This window comes from Lampetra planeri, chromosome 1 (genome assembly GCF_965212315.1).
Source record: "Lampetra planeri chromosome 1, kcLamPlan1.2.h2, whole genome shotgun sequence".
Taxonomy (NCBI): domain Eukaryota; kingdom Metazoa; phylum Chordata; class Hyperoartia; order Petromyzontiformes; family Petromyzontidae; genus Lampetra; species Lampetra planeri.
In genome coordinates, this window is record NC_136107.1 from 13,610,133 (window position 1) to 13,632,183 (window position 22,051).

The following is a 22,051-nucleotide window of genomic DNA, read 5'->3' on the forward strand; positions in this document are numbered from 1 at the left end:
GGTGTTGGTGAGGCAATGCCTAACCAGCGCAGGTGCATCAGAATTCAATCCATGTTGGACTAAGTCCTCAATTATTGTTAGGGTGTCCGGTACTGGGACTTTGGTAAACAAAGATACTACATCAAAGCTGACGAGGATGTCATCAGGAGATAGTACCATGTCCTTAACCATAGAGACTAATTGGGTTGAGTTGAGCACTGCCGAAGAGGTCTTGCCTGTGAAAGGGAGCAGAGTATCTGATAGAAAACGGGCTAGTGTGTACGTAGGAGAGTTTATCGTCGACACAATGGGTCGTAGCGGGGTGCCTACCTTATGGATTTTGGGAAGACCATAGAGTCTGGGAGGTCTTGCCGCCGATGGTTTTAGAGAGGGACGTTTGCTTGGTTCGATTAGGAAAGTCGAACTCGTGATGATACTGTTGGTTTTCGTCGTTAGGCTTTTAGTGGGATCGTTTTTAATTTTGGAGTAACTCCCATCATTAAGAAGGTCCAGGATTTTGTTGTTGTATGAATCTTTATCCATGATGACCGTGGCATTGCCCTTGTCTGCCGAGAGGATGACTATATCATCTCTCTTTTTTAGGTCCGCGAGTTCAGAGCCTTCGTTTTTGCTGATGTTACTAGTGGGTTTCTTAGCATTCTTAAGAATAGTAGCTATTTCAGCTCTTGCTACATCCGCATGGATGTGTCCTATGCCTCTGAGGGCTACATCAATCTGAGAAATCATATCCTCTACTGGTATATATTTAGGGGTGACGGCGAAATTTAGTCCTTTGGCCAGTACCGTTTTTAGAGTGTCAGAAATTGGGATGTTACTCTGATTAATCACGGTCTTGTTAACATCCAGCTTTGCGATGTGTGGCTCTGGTTTCTTCTCAGATAGGAGGTTGAATTTAGAAATCAGGTTAGCTTTGCATTTGGCTGACATTGAGTCAGCAGAAGCAGAAGTCATGTTATCAACGTGGTTCCAATCAGAAGGTGACATTTTTTGTGTTAACATTAAATGTGTTTGTAAGAGAGTCTTGTCTAAATTATCGAGTTCAGATCGGAGTAACCTTATTCTCTCCGAGATTAGTGATAGGCTAGCTTTAAATAAGATCTGTTAAGAGTTCGGTGAGGACACAGCAGCGGATGTGAGTGTGAAAGCGATGGGTATTACCTTGTTATCTCAGCATCTCTCGAGGAAGGCCAGCGTCTCGAGACAAGGGCAATGCCACGGTCATCATGGATAAAGATTCATACAACAACAAAATCCTGGACCTTCTTAATGATGGGAGTTACTCCAAAATTAAAAACGATCCCACTAAAAGCCTAACGACGAAAACCAACAGTATCATCACGAGTTCGACTTCCCTAATTGAACCAAGCAAACGTCCCTCTCTAAAACCATCGGCGGCAAGACCTCCCAGACTCTATGGTCTTCCCAAAATCCATAAGGTAGGCACCCCGCTACGACCCATTGTGTCGACGATAAACTCTCCTACGTACACACTAGCCCGTTTTCTATCAGATACTCTGCTCCCTTTCACAGGCAAGACCTCTTCGGCAGTGCTCAACTCAACCCAATTAGTCTCTATGGTTAAGGACATGGTACTATCTCCTGATGACATCCTCGTCAGCTTTGATGTAGTATCTTTGTTTACCAAAGTCCCAGTACCGGACACCCTAACAATAATTGAGGACTTAGTCCAACATGGATTGAATTCTGATGCACCTGCGCTGGTTAGGCATTGCCTCACCAACACCTATTTTACCTGGAATGGCACCTTCTACACACAGAATGAGGGTACCCCTATGGGCTCCCCTTTGTCACCAGTTATAGCCAACATGTTCATGGAAAAGTTTGAATCAGACGCCATCCAGACATCCACCCTGCGTCCTTCCCTGTGGAAGAGGTATGTGGATGACACTTTCGTCATCTGGCCACATGGCCTCCCAGCATTGAACCACTTCTTGGACCACATCAATTCTAGACACCCATCCATCAGATTCACCATGGAAGTGGAGAAAGACGGTAAACTACCATTCTTGGATATTCTGTTTAAGAGGAGGCCTGACGGATCCTTGGGACATTCTGTCTACAGGAAAGCCACCCACACAGATTCCTACTTGAAACCGGATTCCCACCACCACCCATCTCAAAAGAATTCTCTCATCAAAACGCTATACCACAGAGCCCATGGCATTTCTGACAAACACCACCTGACCGGTGAATTAAGACATGTACATCGGGCCCTCAGGATGAACGGATACTCTGACCGTACTATCCGCCAAGCTGTCTCTCCCACCACACAGAAACAGCCACATGAAACTCCGACCAAAACCATCACGTTACCATACATAGCAGGCGTGACCAAAAAGATCTCCAAAATTCTAAACAAACATAAGATCCAAGTCCGATTCAGTACAGTGCATAAAATCCGTGATCTGATTCCATCTGTGAAGGATGTCGTTCCTGACTTACAGTATCCTGGAGTCTACAAATTGAGTTGCATTTGTGGTGATTGCTACATTGGAGAAACGAAACGTCATGTTTCTGATCGTGTCCGCGAGCACAAGTCAGATCTGAAACACGGCAGAACTGATTCTTCTGCCGTTGCCGATCATTGCTACAACTCGGTGGGCTCTCATGAAATTGTCTTTTCCGAGACCAAGGTTCTCTGCAAACCTCCCGGCTACCATCAAAGGTTTGTACAGGAAGCCATACAAATATACAAACACAGACATAATTTCAACCGTGATGATGGGTACAAACTTAGTAATCATTGGAAAGATGTTATCAACCACGCAAAAAAGACTTAATTACACTTTTTTGGACCATGTTATCTGACAGGCACTATTTTACTTTACTTTACCGAGTGTTAACATCCCCAGTTGTTTAACAGTACTCTCTTCATTGTTCAGCCAGCATTGGTATAAACATGGGCATTTTCGTTCTTTTGTCTATCATGTGTATCAGGCCTCCCTCGCCCTCTCTGTCCATTGTGTTGGCGTGTGCAGCAGCAACCGCGTCCAAGCCGTCGTTCTTCTTTTTTTGCCCCCCCCCCTCCCCCTCCCGATGCGTTGTACTTAGCACTCTGTGCTGTCTTTGAGCCCCGCCCCCCTCCCTCCCGATACGTTCCATTCATTGGCTACCACATTCTGATGAGCTCCCCCCCCCCTCTCCTCCCCCCCCCTCTCCTCCCCCTTTCAACTTGCTTATAAGGGATTACATCTTGAATCATTGCCTCACTTGATGCAGCTAATTCGGCTGTGACGGTCCCACCTGATGACGGAGACTTGTGTTGCCTCCGAAACGTCGTGATTTTTGTTTTATTTTATTTTATTTTCATTAATTTTGATGTTTTACCTACGTGACTTTACCGAAAAAACCTAAGAATATGATTCATTATAATTAATCAATGAATATCCTAGCATGCAGCACAATAGTATTGTTTAAATGAAGCTTAAAATGCAGTGTTAGAAATGCTATAAAGGTGTCAGTTTTGTACCAGTTAAAAGGGTAAAAACCTACCATTATATTTTGCCACTGGTAAAAGAGATCTCATAGAATACTAGCTCATTATGGATAAAACACCTACTTTTGAATGATGTGTTTTCAAGCCGTTCTTAATTTATAGCTATTTGCTTGATCTTCTTGGTTCTTTCGGTAAAGTCACGTAGAAGGGAAGTAATAAAATAATAAAAATAAAACATAATAATTTTATTATGTTTTATTTTTGTTTTATTTTTATTATTTTATTACTTCCCTTCTACGTGACTTTACCGAAAGAACCAAGAAGATGAATCTCTGCAGTCACGAAAGCTTTAAATCAATATTTGCTTGATGTTAGTTATTTATATTTTTTTCTAACTCTTTGGATTCCCTAATTCATATTTCACATTGAGAGTTAGTTTTACATAACACTTACACATTGTCGAATTGAACTTGGTGGCCCTATCCCTGACATATATGGTCTGCCATGGCAGACATCTGATGTTCTTTCACGCCAACACTAATCTTCGGTCCTATTTTCCCAAGATCCCGAACGTATCTGCATTCACGGCCACTTTAAAATACAAAAGGACAGAAAGAGAAATCCAGAATAGTTAACTCGATCCCATCCTGGACAGTGTTACATTTTTTAAAGATATATAAACATAGACATATCTTCAACCGAGAAGATGGATACAAATTGAGCAATTATTGGAAGGATGTTTTTAACCAGATAAAACCTTAACTGCTTTATGGTTGTTGTCTATCACACCTGCCGGGTACTGGTCTATTTTTAAATCCTTTATATTAAGTTCGCTTGCTTGCTTGCGCGCTTACGACCGTGCAAATCTTTCGGTCGTTTTTTAACCCACTTCCCGTGATCTAATCGAGCTGACATTTTCCACACAGACTCGTTGTGCGTGACAATTTCTTTTCGTGAAAATTTAGTTCCAAAATATTACACTTTTTAGGAAAAATAATGGTATGACTGTGTGTGTGTGTGGGGGGGGGGGTCTGTTTGTATGTATGTGCGTGCAAGTCTTCATCCTGGTTCTGGTTGTATGTGCTTGCGTGTGTGAGTGCGTGAGACGAGGTGGCCGAGTGGTTAAGGCAATGGACAGCTAATCCATTGTGCTCTGCACTGCGTGGGTTCAAATCCCACCTTCGTCGCGATTTTTTAAAAATCCTTTATATTAAGTTCGCTTGCTTGCTTGCGTGCTTGCTTGCGTGCGTGCTTGCTTGCTTGCGTGCTTGCTTGCTTACGACCGTGCAAATCTTTCGGTCGTTTTTTAACCCACTTCCCGTGATCCAATCGAGCTGACATTTTCCACACAGACTCGTTGTGCGAGACAATTAATGTTCGTGAAAAAAAATTCCCAAAATTTTGCACTTTTTAGGCAAAATTTTTTTATTTTACATATATTCAAATATAACTCATTCATGGCTTTGGCTGAACGTCACAGTGTAAGAGCCCAGAGCGTAACCCCTCCACAGGCCGTGGTGGAGTATCGCAGTTGGTAGCGCCCTCGCTTCCCATGCCAAAGGTCGTGGGATCGATCCTCGCGTCCTCCACAGGCGAATATATTTTTAAATCCTTTATATTAAGTTCGCTGCCACGCATATAAAGGATTTATAGTGAAAAACTTTGTTTTTACGGGTTATACTTATTTAATCCTTTATATTAAGTTCACTTGCTTGCTTGCGCGCTTACGACCGTGCAAATCTTTCGGTCGTTTTTTTACCCACTTCCCGTGATCCAATCGAGCTGACATTTTGCACACAGACTCGTTGTGCGTGACAATTAATTTTCGTGAATTTTTTTTCCAAAATTTTACACTTTTTAGGAAAAAAAAATTATATGTAATTACCAATTGCTTAATGGTGGCAGGCAATGATCTGACCCATAGGTGGCAGCCATCTCAAGCCAGAGGACGAGAGGACTCTAGCCGCCACGCATATAAAGGAATTATAGTGAAAATTTTTGTTTTTACGGGTTAATTTTTTCCGAGTTAAATCCCCCCCCCCGCATACCCAGCTCTCTCGGCCTCCCATTTCCAGCCCCGCCCACTTCCCCCCCCCCAGCCTCACGTCCCTCTCCTAGCATCCACGCAGCTCTCCCCTACCCCCCCCCCTCTCTCCCCCCTTTCTTACCTATATAACCTCTTACCGCGGCAGCTGTCTCTTACACTTCAGCAAAAAATAATATTGCTGTGGTTTTCCCACCTATTGATGATCGCTTGTGTTGCAATCGAAACGTCGTGATTTATTTTATTTTATACCTACGTGACTTTACCGAAAGAACCAAAGAGTAACTAACACATTTATTTATAAATAAGCTGTATATGCATCATTATAAATCAGCAGCAGCAATAGCCATGATCTATCCACTGCTAGACGAAGGCATCCCCACGTCATCGCCATTTCTCATGGTCTAATGATGCATCCAACTTCTGCACTTGAGATGACTCCTCTGTCACCAGACTGGTTCATCGGCCATCATCCCTTCCAGCAATGTGTCCACACGTAAGTCCATTTAATCTTTTGGACAGTCAAAATTATATCTCTAACTTCTCATTGGTTATCTGATTCATTGTGTTCCCTTTTATGTCTTTCAGTGTTATTCCTTGCATGCACCTGTGCAGTTGAATGAAGGTACTGAAATATCTTCATCATCATCATCATCAGCCATGGGCCAAGGTCTCCCTAATCGCCCTCAGCGATTGTTTGGTGATGTGTGCACTCATACCGTCTGTAATAATAACAATTAATACTTTTTTGCTATCTACATGGCTTTACCGAAATACCCAAATAATATAAATTAATCATATGTTGCGTACTAAATTATATAATGATTATATACACCATTATATAACCATTCGATAACCAGCCAGGTGGCTCAACGGTCAAGTGAGCAGCTCGCAATGAGAAGGTTACGAGTTCAAATATTGCTTGGGGGTTAATATTGCCCATCATTACTCTGGAGTCGATAAAATAAGTACCATTTTGGGAGGAGGTCATGCAGCGGTTGTTCTGTGAATAAACTCGCCCCTGCCATGGGATCGGGGAATTTCCACTGCTGGCTCAGTCAGGGCTGTAAACAGGAGATCAGCACCGTCCATTTGAGAAGAAAAATCACTTTAACTTATTTTTTATTATTAAGATCAATAATAATTTAGAAACTAATATACACAAAACATGCTCATAATTTGGGGTTTATTGACCTAGCTCAAACTGCTGTTTAATTATAGTCATTTAATAATGAACAATATTTCATGGACACCCAGCAATGCACTGCCATGTTTGTTGCATACCGTTTTCTCCTTGTGGTGACAGTCGTATTCTATGCCTCTTCCCACAGCACTCTCCTTGCTCGATTTCCTTTCTTAGGCTACTCCTGCCTCCTCTCATTCGCAATAAAGCAATCCATTACTGGCTGAAGGCCTCCTCCAGCTGCTGCAATAGGGGCTACGTATCTACGTTGCACTCTCTGAACTTCATTCGATCGCCTCTACTGCACTTACATGATATTCGCGTATCTACCATTTGCAGAGATATTGTGAAATATTTTCTGATAACACAATTATAATATTTAGTGTTTTTTTTTCTGCTAACACCAGTTATATCATATTTGGTCCAAATGAGATTTTATCCAAAAGCAAAAACAAAAAGGTTATCGTAGAATTCCCCTAGTCGGCAAGGGTGTCGCAACGAGTCAGGCAGTGCTCAGGAAAATTACCACAAAGCTAATTCATTTTTTATGCAGACAGACGCACACATTTGTCTGTTTACTTATTTACTGGCTCCGCCACGGCGCACAATGAACTTGTAGACACTGTTACTTGTATGCTGACGGGACTCAAAGCTAACATTCAAGGCTCCTGCCTATATCACCGGCCAAAATAATAGCATATATTTAATGGGCCTGACTCTGCTGATGAGAATCAGAAGGTAGAAACTAGTCCAGACTTTGCCTGCTTCAACGTTGTTTTGAAAGATTAGTGTGCAAGTCTGATGGGACTGACAGTTTTATTTAGGCGGGAAGACGTATTTGTGGTTATCTATTCATGTATTTGTAAATTCATATTACGCTAAGCGCTGTGAACAGACAAATTAAAATGGAAACTATATTTCCATAGTCAGTTACGTTTTTGTGCATGTCGGTATCCATGCTGCCACAATCAAGTCAATACGCTTGGGAACTCGGTTACATCACGGGTGACTGCATCGATACAAATTCAAGATGCTCGTGATGCTGGCTCATCTCTCGTAAAGTCAGTCATTCTGGCTTTGACCTGACCATTATGAGGTCTTCTGAACCAAAATAAATTTAATCCAGCCATTATCAATCTTACACGTACTCCTGCAGAAAGTGACAATTATTTATGTTGCTCAAGTAAAATTTGTATGACTTTTAAGGCTCCACAACAACGCACGCAGCAAGTTTCGAGATCAATGGCCATTGGTCTGTCTGTCACCGCATTGACACATTCTGTCCCCGTAAACTTATTATAACTCGCATTAAACATGTGGAGTTCTCTTTTTGGACCTCAACGGCACATTTGTCTCTGTCACATTCATTATTCCTGCTGACCTTGGAAGGCACTCTGCCAGACGGCATCTTTGCAGCACTGCAGAATTTATAACTTTTATTAGTCTGTGTACAGCATATAACGGATACTGCAGAGCGAACGGGAATTAAGACAAACGTCCACAACAAAGTCACCTGTAGGCAGCGATGCTCACCAGCACCTCGTTCCCCCCGTTCTGGCAATGGTGTCACCATCGAGTGTGCCAGGCGGTGAAACTCCAGTCACTCGCTCCCCAGCAGTAGGTCACCTCCCTGTCACTATTCAATGGCTACTACCTATTACTCCTATTCCCATAAACGTCACTCATTGATTCATCCGCCCATGTTGAGGACCTGGACTACCAGACTGGCTGTCTCATCCATACGGAGTTCAACCACCACACAGCAGGTCAGAGTTCAACCACCACATAGCAGGTCAGAACACTTCACTTTCTGCTTCATTCCTCGTATTGCCCAACTTTGGAATTCCCTTCCATCGACTTGTTTCCCAAGTTCTGGGTAAACAGGTGTAATGAGAGCGCCATCGCCTGGATTATCAGGGGGGCATATATATTATTTCTACAGTCCATTCTTATCCATAGTGGGGTTTACATCTAGGGGAAAGGTGAGAGGCGGTTCCACCAGGGAAGCCTCTGGAACGTTTGGGAAGGTTCCAGGAGGGGTGTGGCCAAAGGCGGGGCTTAGTCCCGGCTAGGGGGATATAAGCAGGACACAGAGCAATGCAAAGGGCTGGTGCTGAAGACTGAAGAGGAGCCCCGCCGCTGCTGCCCCGCCATCTCCATCCACCACGTGGCGGCTCGTCCTCCAGGTGCCAGCCACTCCCTAGGGCACCATCAGCCAGCGGTGCGTTGGAGAGCAGGTGAGCGCCACGTGGCGCGGGGCAGCATAGCCACACGAAGAGTGGATGTCCGCAAAATGGAAGAGACGGAGACACGTGGTTGTACCGAGCTTTTATTGAATAAACAACTGAAAGTTACTTACCGTGTCGGAGACCACTCATTACAGTGGTGTCAGTTAAGTGGACTTCTTCTGGTCGTGGTACTTAAGACACGATGTCGAAATATCAGAAGAAAAATAACCTGCCTGCAGTGTCCTCCGACGATGACGAGACGGTGGTTCAGCTTCCGCCGACTCCGGTGATGGAGCCCACGATGGGTGCTGACGTAGCACCTGCGACAGACAGCACGGCGGGAGGTTCACACCAACTTCGCCCTGACGACCCATGGCAGAGGGCGGAGACACAGTTGGGCGCCCTGACAACGGCGCTCTTCCACCTCGTCGCTCTGATCACGCCATTGGAGGCAGTCCGGTGGCGGACCGTCCAGGGGTGGACAGGCAGAGGGCTGGTGACGGCGCCTTTGAGGGTCCCCCCTTTGGTGGAAACGGCCGCCATTCCGGGCGGGGTGGAGACGGCCGCCATTTCGCAGTTCCCGCCAACCACGCATGTTACGGCCGCCATTTTGACTACTGCCGCGGGGAGCGGTGCGTCGGCCGGCAGTTCGTCTCTGCCACGCGGGGAGTCACCGGGCATCGTGACACCCGCTGCGAGAGACAGCGCCGATCGGGGTTGACGCCTGGTCCATGTGCGTGAATTTGTGGCGGCTGGTGGCGATTGGAGCGCCTTTCGTTGCGCTTCGAAGCCGCCTACAAGTCGGTTCGCTGGTCGGAGGAAGAGGCGCTCATTGCCTTACCCACCATGTTGGACGACAATGCGTTAGCTGTTTTCCGTTCCATCTCCCCGGACAAGAAGAAGACGCTCACACAAGCCTTTGCTGAGATGGCGGAGGTCTACGAGCCGCCCGACGAGACAACGAGAAAATTTCAGCACTGTAGGCGGGGGAGCTCTGAGTCGCCCCTCGCCTACAGAAGCGCTTTGATGGCCTTGGCAGTTGACGCCTACCCCGATGTGAAACGAGAGCACTTGGATCCGCTGGTGATGGAATGCATGTTGGTGTTGGCCAAGGAGATGGATGTCGGCCTTCCCACGTGCGGCCACGAAGTGAAGACGTCCTTGTAGGCTGCATGTTGCCTCAACGCGCATGAGAACTTAAATCGCTGGGCGCAGATGGCAGCGTGGACGGGAGACCCAGCTAAAGATGGTGAACCCATCGGCTGGCGTCCGTCTAAGGTGGTTGTCGTTCCTGAGGAGGTGCCGTCAGTGGGCGACGTCGTGGGGGCTGTTGCTCCATGGAATCAGCGTCGGAAGGATGGTCGGCGTCGTCAAAGTGTCTTCCGACCGCACTGGGACGACGATCTGCCACACCAGCAGCCTCCCGTCACATGTTACAGATGTGACCGGGTGGGCCATTACTCCAGGCAATGCCGCGTTCATCTCACATCGTCATCTAGATCGCCGTCTGCGTCCCCGGTGGCCGACCGTCCGACTTCACGTCCCTCCACACAGGCGAGTTGGCACACGTTGGGCACCCGGGCACGTTCACCATCTCATTCATCCCATGTCACCGGGACGGGTTCATCGCATCGGGATGGTTCGCTGCATAATACACACCCGAGCACTGTTAATGATGGCTGGCCGGCTTCGCAGACTCAATGGAGGAAGTTGGCTCGTAGAGTAGTTGTCGCGGTGGCGGGATCGTCGATGGTCATGGCCACTATTCAGGGTGTTGAGGTTATGATTATCTCTGATGTCATTTTCCAGTTGTTGAATATCTTTGCGTCGTGTGGTCGGCCGGTTTACAATGTGTGTTGTGGCCAACGGGGATAGTATGGGCATCATTGGCCAGGCCGATGCATGTATCGCCATTGGGGAAGTTCACGCGTCGGGGCCTGTGTTGATTTCACGCATGTTGGTCGTGCCTGTTGGGCACTGATTTTTTTTGTTTTGGCTGCCGGTTAAAATCCTCGTCAACCAAGGTTGTTGGGAGCTGCCGTCGGGTCATACATTGCAGTTTTTAATGTCGCGATTGCCACAACCGGCGTCCGCCGATACGGTTCGGGCGTTGGTTGATACCACCGTCACTGTTTCGTCGGGTTCGCAAATGTCGATTCCGCTCCGTTATTGTAAGCATATCGGTTGCGTTGTCGCGGAAAACAGAGTTTTGTTGACGCCTTCGAACGCTGCTATGTGGGGGCTGACATTGGTATGCGCTCAGACCATCCTTAGAGCGGGTCAGGCCCCGTTCTTGCAGATTTTGAACGGGGGGCTGGGCGACGTGGTCGTGCCCGCGGGCACTGTCCTTGCTCATGCTACCACCGCGTTTACCGACCGGGTAGAGCGCACATCAGCTCAGACTGCCTGCGCTGTCGGTCGGAAAGGCTCAATGGACGAACAGTGGATCGCCAACCTGTGTGCCGAAAACGCCTCGTTGTCACCGACTCGGCGTGAGGAATTGCGCCTTTTGTTATCGGAATTTTCTGACATATTCAGCAAGGACGATTACGACTTGGGTCGTACGTCCACCACGTTGATGGAGATGGCGTCCTCCAGCTGCCAGCCGCTTCCTAGTGCACCGTCAGCCAGTGGTGCGTTGGAGAGTGGGTGAGCGCCACGTGGCGCGGGGCAGCGTAGCGACATGAAGAGTGGATGTCCAAAAAAAGGAAGAGACAGAGACACGTGGCTGTACCGAGCTTTTATTGAATAAACAACCCAAAGTTACTTACCGTGTCGGAGACCACTCATTATCAAGGGTATAATACATGCACTATCAAATGCATGTATCAATCTGTTTACGATTTAATGTACATTTAAGTTTTGGAATTTATTTCAATTAACAAAAATAAATGCATTGTCACATGCCAACTATTGCATCCTTACAATATAAAGCTCAGTAAAGGCAAACACATGTTCTAAGTTAAAAATCACCTATTCAATGTATAATTGAATCACTGTGGAAATTACCTCGTGTTTTACAAATTAATCAATCTCTACAAGGATTGAGCTACGTTTCTATGAGCACGACGCTCACTCCCCAGGCCCCTGGCTCCCAATGAATCACACTGTGCAGGTCACTGCTTACGTTTATAAAATTGACAGCAGAACTGGGGAGGAACAGAGCACAAACGGGGTGGGTGGTCTGACGAGGATCCTGGGAGGAAGAGGCCGCGGAGGCGTGAAGGCTCCCTGAAGTCATGCGCCCCACTGCACCCGCCGTTTGTTGCTGGCGTCAGTGAGTCGCGGGGCGAGGGGCGAGCCACTGTGGCCGCGTATGATCGATCACGTGCCTCGGAGCAAGCACTCATGACGTGTGGGTAATTTGGGTTTGCACGGCGCTTGTTTTATCCTCCGATGAAATTAGACCTCTGGGGCTTTTCCCTTCAGAGTCTTATGTGGGCCCTCCTCCCCTCTCAAATCCCATGCTCACCATTCCCCCATTCCTCACCCCCTCCTCCACCATCCTCATCGCACCAAAGCTCGTGAGGAGCGAATGATGAATGTGGCGACTGTGGCAATCTCTTCATCATACATTTCTGGTGTCACGATGGTCTTAATTAAAGCAGTTGTGCAATCAATTTTGCAGCAGAACATCCCATTTCCATCCTGTTTATTTAGCGTGTGATATAAATATGCTCCACGGACTATGTCGCCGCAAAGTGAGGTCACTGCTTGTCAATTTGAAGCCCGTTTCGGTGTATACAAACATAACAGAATGAGGCTGATATTTTTTATATTATGCAGTTTTTTGCACGCGTGAATGGTGCTTTTGCACAAATTTGCTTTCCCGAGTGACAATGCACAGCTAACTAATCCTAACAGGTCATCAATCATGTACGTATGCATCTATGTTAAACTTCTTTCGCACTGTACATTGACAACCGTACTAATCCGAGGTGCCAACTGTAAGAGTCATTGGACACTTGCTTGCGTGCGTGCGTGCATGCGAACATGCGTGCATGCCTGGGCGCTTGTGATCAGTGCGTGCTTGCCTTCAGTACTTGTGTGTGCGTGCACGCACGCAGTGCACACACCGAGCGCACGCGCACCTGTACGGAGTGGCCCTCGCGCAGGTTGTAGGTGAGCTCGCGCGTGATGTCATGCCAGAAGCGGCACGCGTACTCGGGGTAAAGCTTGAGCACGGTGCACAGCCCGCGCAGGTTGATGCACTGCAGGTCGCAGTAGGTGAGCGCCTTCACATCCGCGTTGCACTTGATCACGTCGCCCCGGTTCGATACGTCGCAGCCGATGAGGTCGCTCTTGCCTGCGCACGCAGAGACAGAGGCCCAGGGTTTTCGTTCCAGCCGGATCTGTTCGTGGCTGCAACCAGGAAAATATTTCGGCGACCCGGCACACCACATACAGTGTACGTCTCACTACAGCTGTGACTACCAGTCATGTGCCTACTCCAGTCTTAGTGACCCAGAAAATATTTGGTGAAAAATTACATCTTCCACAGACCCATGGGGAAGTGTTGTTGGCAAGTTGCTATTAAAGCCATCATGACTTAGAAAGAGCTTGTGTCACTAGTGTAATGTGCAGTGGTTGACCACACTACCCCAGGTACTCATTATTGACTTAATTAACCTATGGGACGTTTAGAAACTAATTGCCACTGATATTGTGCTTGACCAGTAATAGAACCCATGAGGCGATTACGATGCAACTGATTCATCAATTAAAATGTATTGTTATGCTCATGATACACGCGTGTAGTGACATCGGGGATGTCACTGTATGGTGCTGGCCCAGAAGGGCCGCGCCGTTCGATGTTCCTACATCGTGGAGAGCACCGTGTGGGTGGCTGTGTGTAACACCAGCCCTAGCGGGGCTTGGTGAGCACTGGGAGAGTGTGGGCACCACGCACAGCGTGTTCTGGGGGCTCCCCCGAGGGGGAGGAGGTGTCAGCCCAGGAGCCGCGTTGCCCCGGGCCATGGCACTCTGGTTGACCCCGTAGACACGTGTGTCCACACAGGGGGCCCCAGGTGGGGGGGGGGGGGTGGGGGGGCTAGTGGGTGATCACGTGTCCGGGGAGAGTTCTTGAGAAGGATCGGGAGGGAACGAGAATGCTCGAGAAGGCGGGCAGGGCCAAGGGCGGAGCAGCCCCGACCGTAGGGGGATATAAGGAGAGTCCCTGAGAGGGACCGCCGTCTCTTCATTCCACAAGCTGGAAGCTCTGCGTCTCAAGCTGGAAGCTCTTCGTCCTACGAGGAACCACGTGGTCGGAGACCCGAGTGAGGGTCCAAACCTTCGTCGCAGTGACGCCACTGTATAGTGTAGTTAGCTGGGTGGTCACCACTCAAGGTTGTATCTGGTAAAGGGGCAGTTTACCCATTTGTGTTACGGTGTTACGAATAAATGTGTTGCCTCTAAAAGGAACAACGTCTGCGATTCAGTTGGACTCACTACACACGCACTGCATCATGAACGTGTGAGAGTCAATGATTAACAATTCACATTCTATGAAAGTTATACATTTGGGATAATGGAGCAAACATAATTTTACTAAAAATGTGGAAAAACAAATTAGAAGGTAGAATTTCCACCACCGAATCAGGGCTGTAAACAGGAGATGAGCACCACATCAATGCTCTATTGAGGATAAAGTCACTTTGGCCTTGACTTTTGATCGGTTAATGAAGGCAGAAGAAAGCATCCCCTGCCTGCACCGCGCAAGGTATGGGTCATACACGTGAGAGTGGTCAGGACGTGCACAGTAATCATTTTAACTTAGCGAGCTGGCGAATTATAAATGTCCACACCTACCAAAATCAAAGTAATTTCCTGCTCAAATGACCGTTGAGACTGTACTCATTTTCTGTCTACAACTCTGAGCCAGTGGTGGAAATTCCACATTCCGTGATGGGAGTAAATCTCTCCATAGGCCTATCTGCATATGCTAAATGTTTCTGGCGTTAGGACGTAATTGCTTTCTGATGAATACACCGCCTACGACCATGAAATGAAACTCAAATGAAACAAATGTAGTGTTTAAATTTTGATTTAAAGCTTTCGTGACTGCAGGGATTCAAATTCTTGGTTCTTTCGGTAAAGTCACGTGGAAGGGAAATAAAAAATTATATAAAACAATAAAATTCTCACTATTTTATTGTTAAATCTTTTTTATTATTTTATTATTTCCCTTCTACGTGACTTTACCGAAATAACCAAGAATATAAATGTTGTGTTTGTTTCTATTTCAATTAGCAATAATGTCTATTTACTAAATTTGTTTTGTCTACATTAACATATGCACACGGCAGAGCGCGTGAACATTCCACCACTATATATACTTCGGGTAACGTTTTGGATCAGTGAGTGGCTCACAACCACCAAAAAGGCACAATAAATACGTGATTCCGTATCAATAATTACAGAGCAGTGAGTGTAAATATCTCTGCTGGCACATATTATTTCATGCGAGCCACAGAACCGAAACGGGAACGAAATGCATTGGCAAGAGCACAAGGAGCGCAGACTGTTGGAATGGCCGCGATCGGCCGGCGACGCCGCCACGCACGTGCCTCCCCTGGCATCGCTGAGCGAGGAGACGCGATAGCGGGCTTACTCGGTGGAGCATAAAGCCATTGCAGCCAGTTCAGCCCAGAGTTCATGGGGTTATAAAGACGTAAAAACATGAGAGAATCCAAACCACGAGATTTCAATAGCGTAGCACAAAGGTCACACAGCCAGTCAGATGGGAAAGCAGTTGCAGAACTCAGCCGCGAGAATCCAAGGGTGCTCGATTTCAGTAGATCACATTGGGGTTTTTTGGGGACACTCCTGTTGCTGATATTCACAGGAAGAGCAGTGCTACTTTGAAATAAAATAATTCTGGAGTTTACACCTGGCTCTGGGACTACACTTAATTGGGCTAAAATCCAAACTATGAGGCTTAAAATATGTAATTTTGACGGTCATGTGACAGACAAAACTCTTGGTGGCAAAGCAGGTCGGAGTGCTGCCCTCTACTGCGTGGATCAGAGGTCACCTAAAGAGATCTCAGATGTATCTCTGTGATATACACTTAGTGGGCCTCTAATAGCAAGGGTTGCACTGCTGTGTAAAATATTTGAATGGATTTTTTGTTTAATTACATGAGGCCAAGAGCACAATCGGGTAGGATTGTGGAAAAAAGGATAAACATTATACGCATGGAAGATACTGCCGTTCCGTTGAGCATCACTGTGCGTGTTGTGGGAAGCAGGGTGTGTATGGTTTCAGGGAGTCGTACATCGGTTCAGCAAGAAGCTACTTCCCCGGTTGTGACTACTTCACTCTTGCCAGGAGGATTGTCTCCTCCCAAACAAGAGCTGCGTGTTGATTTTAAGCAAAGCCGATCAACGGCTATCCTGAAGCTCCCCGAGTCAGTAATCTACTAAATCCAGTCAGAGCACGGGCAGATAAACTGCACCAGTGATGCCGATTTGTGGGAAACGACAGTGTCTGGTTCGTGGAGGTGCCACGTCGGGAGGAATTATTTTATTGAGTGGTGTGGAGTGAAGTAAAGTAGTGCCCCTGTGCACAGGTATAGCAGTGCGTGCTGAGGTGGTGAGGGATATACATAATTGACTGGGTTTACTATTCACATTCTTTAAATACAATGTTTGAACAAAAATTAGAAGATGAATTAAAATGTAAACAAACTTTCAAAAAAAGGCTTACGCTACTCATGAATGGGATAACGATTTACACGTCATTTATACTTTGTTTCATAAACACACGAGGACATGTGCATATGGAACGTGTATAAAATGCAAGAAAGATACACGTGACAGATTCCATCTCATCACAGATAGTTAAATAATAGCACACAATGCCAATCGTGGCCATTAAAGAGAAAAACTTCACTTTGTAAAATGACAAATTACTCAAGCTATTTGGATAAACATTACTCTTTGGTTCTTTCGATAAAGTCACGTAGAAAATAAAATCAAATAATAATAGAATACGACGTTTCGGGTTGCAACATAAGCAACCATCATCAGCTAAGAATGAATGATAAAACACAGACACGGGAACAGCATAGGCAGACACATATGCAGAGAGACACACACAGAGTGAGACACACACCAAGACTAACAGAAGGACAACGAATCTGTACCGAGGCCTTAAATAGAGGGGGGGGGGGGGGCAGAGAGAGGACTGGGGAAGCGGGACCAGCGGACAAACGAGCGGACAAACGAGGGGACAAGGAGGGAGCAGTGTGGAATTCCGGACCACAGTGGCCGGAGGAGAGACAATGGTTTAGGGCAAGAAAATCTAAGTTTGAGAAAGAAAATGTAGTAAAATTAAGAAGTGTAATGCAATGCAACACAGAGGGTCGGTGAACACACAGTTAACGCATAGCCTGGTTGAGTAACGTTCTTCCAAAGATTGCTAAATTAGAAGTTAAGTGTGGAACAGACAAGCAAGGAGAAATTTAGAGAGAGAAGTAGGAAGTGTGACAACAAATGTCGTAAAATTAGAGAGTGTAATGTAATGCAACGCAGAGAGTTGGCTAACACACAGTTAACGCATAGCCTGGTTGATTAACGTACTCCCAAAGATTGCTAAATTAGAAGTAAAGTGTGAGTTGTGAGTAGTAAAGTGTGAGTTGTGAGTAGTAAAGTGTGAGTTGTGAGTAAACCCTCCTCGTAGAGGTGGTTCACACTAGATTAGAAGCTTTCGTGACAGCAGGAATTACTCTTTGGTTCTTTCGGTAAAGTCACGTAGAAAATCAAATCAAATAATAATAGAATACGACGTTTCGATTGCAACACAAGCAACCATCATCAGGTAAGAATTAATACTAAAACACAGACACGGAAATAACATAGGCAGACACACCTTGCAGAGAGACACACACAAATGTTGTCGGCCTATGTTGTTTCCGTGTCTGTTTTCTTGGTGTGTGTCTCGCTCGGTGTGTCTTTGTGTGTGTGTCTCCCTATTTTGTATATCATTAATTCTTAACTGCCCCTTTGCCAGACTACAGCGAGTTACTGCTACGAAGGGTCGATCTCTCACTCAGGTCTCTGACCACGTGGTTGCCTCGTAAAACGGAGAGCTTCAGCTTGAGACGTAGAGCTTCCCGCTTGTAGATGTTGAGCTTCCAGCTTGTAGAATGCAGCGAGAGGGATAAATATCCCTCTCTGGTCGGAGCTACTCCGCCCTCGGCCCCGCCCGCCTTCCCGAACATTCTTATTCTCTCTCGATCCTTCTCAAGGGCTCTCTCTGGACACGTGATCACCCCCAAACCCCCCACCTGGGGCCCCCTGTATGGACATTCTGGATCACGTGTCTACGGAGTCAACCAGAGTGCCATGGCCCGGGGCAACCCTGCCCCTGGGCTGACACTCACCCCCCCCCTCGGGGGAGCCCCCACCACACGCTGTGTGTGGTGCCCGCACTATCCCAGTGCTCGCCAAGGCCCGCTAGGTTTGATATTACACACAGCCACCCACACGGTGCTGTCCACGATGTAGGGACATCGAACGGCACAACCCTTCCAGGCCGGCACCATACAGTCACATCCTCGATATCACTACAAATGTAAAATGTGTACAAATTATATGCAAGTTGTTTGATTATGGCATGAAAAGGCATTCATCCAACAGCTAATAAATCATAGATGCTAGTGATATTGTAAATGGGGTGAAGAATAATGTAAAAACAGCAGAAATAAACTGAGAAGCAATGCTCACGAGGTGCAACAAATTTGGACAATATTTTTTATTCAAATCACAACCCCGAATCACAATAATTCAATCGAATTGCTGGAAGGTGGGAGGGGGTCAACTGTTAGATGCCTCATCTTTACCTCCTATTTGGCTGCTATGCATGTGTCCAGAATAAGCGAGGGGATCGCGTCTGCTCCTCATGTAAGCAATTTACTTCCACAATTACTGCTGAATTCTTATAGTTGCAGACTGTAAACAATAAACAAGAATAGGATTGCTGTATACTTAATTAGCCACAGCCAATGGTAGAAGTTTTCTTTCTCATTGTTTAGTCACCACCACTTCAGCCTACTATAGTTGTTTTGTCTCACCTTCCTCTTCCTAACTCCTTTCACTATGCAATCTGCCACAACTAGTCGATGTTGTCACACACTGTCCAGGGATTACTTTGCAGTTCTTCACTCCTTTCATGTGCTTCCTCCTCACCAAAATAAAATATATCTGGCTCTTCACCTCTCCACTCTGGTAGGTCATCCTCCTGCTTCTGGAAGTAGGTTTTCACCACTGCAAGATCATTTGCCTGGGCCATTCGAAGAATTTCCTCTCCTCCCGCATTCCTACTGCCATATCCGTATCCTCCATGGTTCCTTTCATATCCGTCCTTACCTCTTCCCACTCTTCAATTTAAGTCTGTGCCCATCACCACTGCTTCATCTACCAGTCAGCTCTGAAACTCCTAGTCTAAGCTCTCCCAAAATGAATCCTTCTCTTGCCGACTGCAGCCCATCTGCGGGGCATATGCACACACCACATTTACAACCCCACTGTCCAGTACTAGTCTGACTATGATCAGTCTGTCATTTACTCTTCTGACTTCCACCACCTTTTTGTTAATCTACTCACTCAGCACAACTCCAACTCCATTTCGCCTTGGTGTGGTTCCATTGTATAACAATTTAAAGCCACAGCAAATCTCTTTCACTTTTATGCCTTTCCATTTTGTTTCCTGGATGCATGCGATGTCGACTTTCCTTCTTTTCAAGGAGTCCACTAATTCCTGACCTTTTCCTGTCATTGTTCTAATATTCCATGTGGCTAACCTTATCTTCCTCTCGAACAACCTTCTGCTCTTTCTATTTTGTTTCTCCATATGTGCAGACAGCATACTACCAGCGCCCGGGTCTACACTCCCTGCAGCGGCAGAGTCATTGAGTCCCGAGATTCTTCGCACCCTCTGCCCACTTATGGGCTGCGGCCATTTGTTTGCAAGGACTTTCCATGTTTTGGCTTTAGGGTTTTACGGCCGGTTGCCACCAGACACCAACCCTCCTCCTTTTATCCTGGCTTGGGACAGGCAGAAACAAATTTCTGAGCGTAATCAGAGGTGTGTTCAATAAAAGTGTTGTAAGTGTGGCATGCCCGAGATGAGTTCAACGAGCGCTGTCCATGGTGCTAGTGGGGTGATTTTTGTGAATGGTACTTCGTTCGTTAGTGATATTCGTAGAATTTTTAGGGTGAGTACTGTCCGTGGTGCTGTTCAGGTGATCGTTCTGTACGTGGATATTTGCTTGTGCGCCCGTCTGCTTGCGCCGACACTCACCCAGGATTGCAAGCACTGTGCCGTCCTTGAGCACCTCCATGGAGCCCGACAGCACGAAGCAGAAGGCCTGCAGTGCGTCGCCCTGCCGCATGAGGTACTCGCCCGGCGCACAGAACGTCGTCTTCACGTTGAGCGAGAGCGAGCGCAGGCACCCGCGGCTCGCCGCCTCAAACAGCGGCAGCTGTAGCATCTCCTTGTTGAGGTGCATCGTCACGTCGGCCCGCAGCTCATCCGGGAAGTCCTTCAAAAGCTGATCAAATCAAATTGTGAGTGCATTTGACATTCACCCCATTTTTACAGCACTGTTAGGAAGGAACTTTGTTTTACATAGTCTGCAGTAGTTTCACAGTAGGAGGGAAAATTGGTATGTCATTCCAATTAAGAAATTTGCAGGCAATTTTTCTAATTTTAACCATGAAGCCGGCACAAAAGAACCTATTCTTACGAATGAAATCACTGGATCTTTAATACCCATTCTGAAGCAAGCGGCGCATATTTTTGTACGGTTAATGCATCTGCAGTATTAACCAAATGTCCAGGGATTGAGGGGGCATCACAACAGGCAGCGGCACTCTTAAGATTAAAGTCAAGTTTGTACAATGCAGGACCATGATGGATGGCAGCGTCTTAGGGAGGCCTTCATCCAGCAGTGAATAGATAATTTATGATGACGATATCGATTTAAAAAATTTACATATGCCACAAATTGTGCGTGGGAGAGTTTATTATTTTAGATTTTTAGACGTATTCTCTATTAAATTAAACCGCACGGCATCTGCAGCCACCAGAGGCGCTGCAATGCACCACGACGCAATAAAAATGAAACAACAAAAATGGCTCACAATCGATTGCCAAATAAAATCGGAAACTGGAATTTTGATAATTCATGGAATCGCAAGAATGGCAACATTGTTAAAGCATTATATAACCACTTTTTAGTACGTGGCGTGCCTTGGTGATCTCCCCTGCGGAGACCCACGTAGTGGGAAACTAAAACAATCATCCACGTGCAAACTGGCACGGTGGCGGGTGTGCTTACCCCATGTCCTGGTTTCACTGCGTATATTGCTACAACCACCTTTGATGTTGTCTTTTGAGCTGTTTAATGTCAGTTTTTTTACGGCAATAATAAAATAACACACTGCAAACATATGCATAACAATGAATGTGGATTTTACCGTGTCTGCCCTTTATTTTTGCTTGCCCCAAGGACGTTCTGTCTGCTGTACATGTCCTAGTTTTACTGCACATATCATTACAACCACCTTTGATGTTGTTTCGAAGTATGTAACGTTGGGTTTTTTTGACGGAGATAATAGAAACACACTGGAAATATTAATAACACATGCCTTGTGGCACCCTAATTAACAATGGGGGATGGAAGAGCTAATTATTTGTGCTGCTCTTGTGCTGGAAATGTATTTGCAGTGCCACTTTAAATATGATGAAGATTGTTATCGATCGATGTATGGGTGGTAATTAACTCTAACACGTGCAGATTATTTGCTCGCTGCTCAATTACTGCACGAGAACTAAAATAAGAAAGCACAAACCACTAGAGTGCAGCTTTGTATGCCATCATGATTATTGTCAGCCGGTATCTATCCACTGCTGGATGAAGCCCTCTCCAAGCCGTCGCCATCTATAAAGCTCTTGTGATGAATCGATCACTTTTAGGTTCTACAGATGAGTTGATTTCATTGCTCCATCTCCATTGTAGTTGTCCGGTCAGGCGTGCTCCCTCTGGCTACATAATTTCGATGAATTAATGCCATTGTTATGTTCCTAATGGCTGCTGCTAGGAGCTGCTACAGTGACAAATGTTCTATAGTCCA

At 46.3% G+C, this 22,051-nt stretch overlaps 1 protein-coding gene and 1 non-coding gene across 2 annotated transcripts in view; one reads left to right on the top strand and one right to left on the bottom strand.

Moving 5' to 3' along the window:
* LOC144718693 (voltage-gated delayed rectifier potassium channel KCNH8-like) overlaps positions 1 to 22,051 on the bottom strand; it is a 201,494-nt gene that overhangs the window by 31,392 nt on the left and 148,051 nt on the right. The window contains exons 11-12 of the mRNA XM_078594151.1: positions 20,217 to 20,466; positions 13,004 to 13,218 (exon numbers count right to left, since the gene is read on the bottom strand). Coding sequence (XP_078450277.1) covers positions 13,004 to 13,218; positions 20,217 to 20,466 — 465 coding nt within the window. The remainder of the gene's footprint in view (positions 1 to 13,003; positions 13,219 to 20,216; positions 20,467 to 22,051) is intronic.
* On the top strand, positions 4,562 to 4,644 carry TRNAS-GCU (transfer RNA serine (anticodon GCU)). Its single transcript has one exon. It is a non-coding gene; the product is annotated as a tRNA-Ser (tRNA).